This window comes from Corvus brachyrhynchos, unplaced genomic scaffold (assembly GCF_000691975.1).
Source record: "Corvus brachyrhynchos isolate BGI_N302 unplaced genomic scaffold, ASM69197v1 scaffold310, whole genome shotgun sequence".
In the NCBI taxonomy this organism is placed as follows: Eukaryota; Metazoa; Chordata; class Aves; order Passeriformes; family Corvidae; genus Corvus; species Corvus brachyrhynchos.
The window spans coordinates 1,288,062-1,290,894 of record NW_008236213.1 but is presented as its reverse complement, the minus strand read 5'-3'; the positions used below and the strand labels follow the sequence as shown (position 1 = coordinate 1,290,894).

Sequence of the window (2,833 nt, the reverse complement as noted above, 5' to 3'; positions counted from 1 at the left end):
CTAGGAAAGATGGAAACAGAGAGAGGGAAAATAAACAATTGCAAATAGGTATTAGATTTTTTTCTGAACAGATGAACGGGATTACGCAAGTAATTCTTCTGCTTAGAAGTATATTTACTCAAATACAAGCATTATATATATTTGGGGAGTACATGGAATATTTCTACAGCAGTACCAAAATGTCTTTCTCAGTTACTGGCATAGAGGCACCAAATTTCAACATGAAACAATAAGAAAACGCACAGGTGAAAAATTATGAACTAGAGGAAGGTTTGGGTTTTCTTTTTTTTCCCCGCGTCTTCTTTTTCTAGTGTTAAAATACGAAGTTAGAGTACTAGGTGTGACTTTTTTTTGTGGTGTCTACAGCAATGTAAAACTGTCTAACTTTAGTTTCCATATGAGTACAATTGTTGTCCTTCATTTTAACTTTTGAAACTCCTATAGATTTGCTCAAACAATATCAGAGTCACTGCACATATATTGTAACTATTAGAGTAGACAAATTAAGAAACAATCTTTGCGACTAGCCTTCAAAGATTTCTGGCACTATTTTCTACAGTCCTTTTATCCTAGAAATAAGAACAGACATTAATTTGCAGGTTTAATTCTTGCCACACAAGGGGTATATACTTCGTTAAAAGACTTTTGGAGTACTTACCTTCCAACAGTAAAAAGTGCTTTACATGTGTAACTTGGTTTCCTGCTCAAGTTTTCAAGGTCATAAAGTACAATAACACCATCTGATCCACCAGATAACATGCTGAAAGTGTTAATAAGACACAAAAGTTTAAACACTCATAATCTCAATATGCTCAATGTAATAGTGTGTTCAACAAGAAAACAAATCCATAGTACCACAACACAGTGAACTACTTATGCACACTTTTACCAACTAAAGTATATACTTACTATCTTCCCTCAACAGGCTCAATATCGAGGGTGTTAATACCACTTCCATGTATTCTTTCCACATCTCTATCTTTATTTAATTCCAAACTTAGGACCCTACCCACAAAAAAAGGAAGAAAGAGAGATGAACAAGAACAGAATTATCAAATGCTACTATGTAGTTCTAAACAGCTGAAACCTAGTTACATTTAACTCATCCTTGCCTTTTTTTTTTTTTTTTTTTTTGCAAAACTACATGATACGGTGATAGAAATAAGTCTTGTGAAGTTGGCAGAAAAAATACTTTGTTGTTTGGAAGGTAAGAGAAACAAATATGTAAAACAGGCTCAAAGAAAAAGCGGAGCTGCTCTTGGGGTCAACACATTAAGCAAAACCTGGAATGTAATTTGACAGCACTGAGAAAAAGAATAATTAAGAACCTTGTAATCACAACAAATACTGGCTACTTTGAAGCTTCACCATGTAGCAGCCTTTCAAGCTTCATCCTGCTTGGAACTACGGACACCTAGTGGACAAATAGATTTAGTTTATCAAGTTTACAGTATTTCCTTTAATGAAACGAAGTTTGTATGCTACATTTTCTGCAACCTTAAAAAAAAACTAGGCTACCCTCAATGACGAAACTTCCAAGACAACCTTTTCTGACCTGCAATTCTTAGCTTGTATTTTTAAATATGCCAATATTACATAGTCAAAAAAGAGATATTCTGCTTCATTAAATCATATTACCTAGTATAAAATTTAGCCTCACAAGATCATCAGAGCTTTCTACAGCACCACTTTGTACAAACCACAATACCACCACCACAACAAAAACGTAACTAAGTAGGCAGCTGAAAAGCTGTGAGGCAGAGTGTCCCTACTTGCTTCAGCTTGAGGGGCAAAAAATCCTGATGTGAGAACCTTAGGTTGCTATGGGCAGGTCCCCAACATCATGTCTGTAGACATGCTATAAAAGCAGCAAGTCATTTAAGCTCTCTCAAAACTTGTTTAATATAGTTATACAAGAATTCACCTAGAATAAGAATTCTGACATATACAAGATACCCAATTTAAAACCTTTGAGTTCCTGATGAAATTTTAGGAAAGAAGAAATCCCCCTGTGGAAATGTGTTAAAACATATAACTTTTAAAAAGCAGCTATAAATACAATCCACTTAATACTACGGATTTTTTTTTTTAAGTCAAAATTTAAAAGTTTAGGAAGGGAAATGCTAAGCAGACAATTATCCAAGTAAGGTTAAGTCTGTCCAGGGTGTTACTATCCTCAACACTGAATTCTACATGAGTGCTGAGGGCACAGAGGGACATAATTGTGTTGTCAAAATGCACCCAGAAAGAAGCTTCCTGAATTAACCACAATTCATTTCAATTTTAAATATCTCTTCTACGATGATACAGCCCCATAAAGCCGTAAGTCGCCAACACAGATCCTCCTGATGGAATTGTGTGAGTGACTGAACGGGAGGTAGGCTTTATTGGATTTATCTTGAAATACAGCTGCAAAGTAAATTCTCTGATATTGACTAACATCACATCATAACCTTTAGCAGGAGTACTAACAAATCCGTCTGTGTTGCCACCACTTCCCACAAAAACTGCTAGGAAGCTAATAAACCCCCTGCATCTAACTCTTCTTCAACCTGCCAAAATGCCGGGTTTGGGAAAAGGAAGGAGGAGCAGATGAGGGCTCATGAGCATTACAAACACCTGTTTCCTCACAAGCGGAGCACAGCCGCTCGAGGATTGAACCCCCTGGAGGAACCACGCCCACAGCAAGGGCAGTAACACCGAGCTGCAGGGAGTGAGGCACAGCTGACCACGCTGTGCGCACTGCGCCCAGGGCGGAGTACACCGTACACAAACAGCAGGGCTGCTGACCCACGCACGCCACAACCCCACGGGGCACTCCGAGGCGGGTGGG

At 38.0% G+C, this 2,833-nt stretch overlaps 1 protein-coding gene across 3 annotated transcripts in view; it reads right to left on the bottom strand.

Annotated features, from left to right (window-relative positions):
- ERCC8 (ERCC excision repair 8, CSA ubiquitin ligase complex subunit) overlaps positions 1-2,812 on the bottom strand; it is a 33,174-nt gene extending 30,362 nt beyond the window's left edge. Inside the window, exons 1-2 of one of the 3 annotated variants that reach the window (XM_017743920.1) lie at positions 910-2,812; positions 659-760 (exon numbers count right to left, since the gene is read on the bottom strand). In XM_017743920.1, coding sequence (XP_017599409.1) covers positions 659-759 — 101 coding nt within the window. In that variant the 5' untranslated portion in view covers position 760; positions 910-2,812. The remainder of the gene's footprint in view (positions 1-658; positions 761-909) is intronic. The other 2 variants (XM_017743929.1, XM_008642894.2) reach the window with 2 other exon arrangements.
- Between the last annotated feature and the right edge of the window lie 21 nt (positions 2,813-2,833).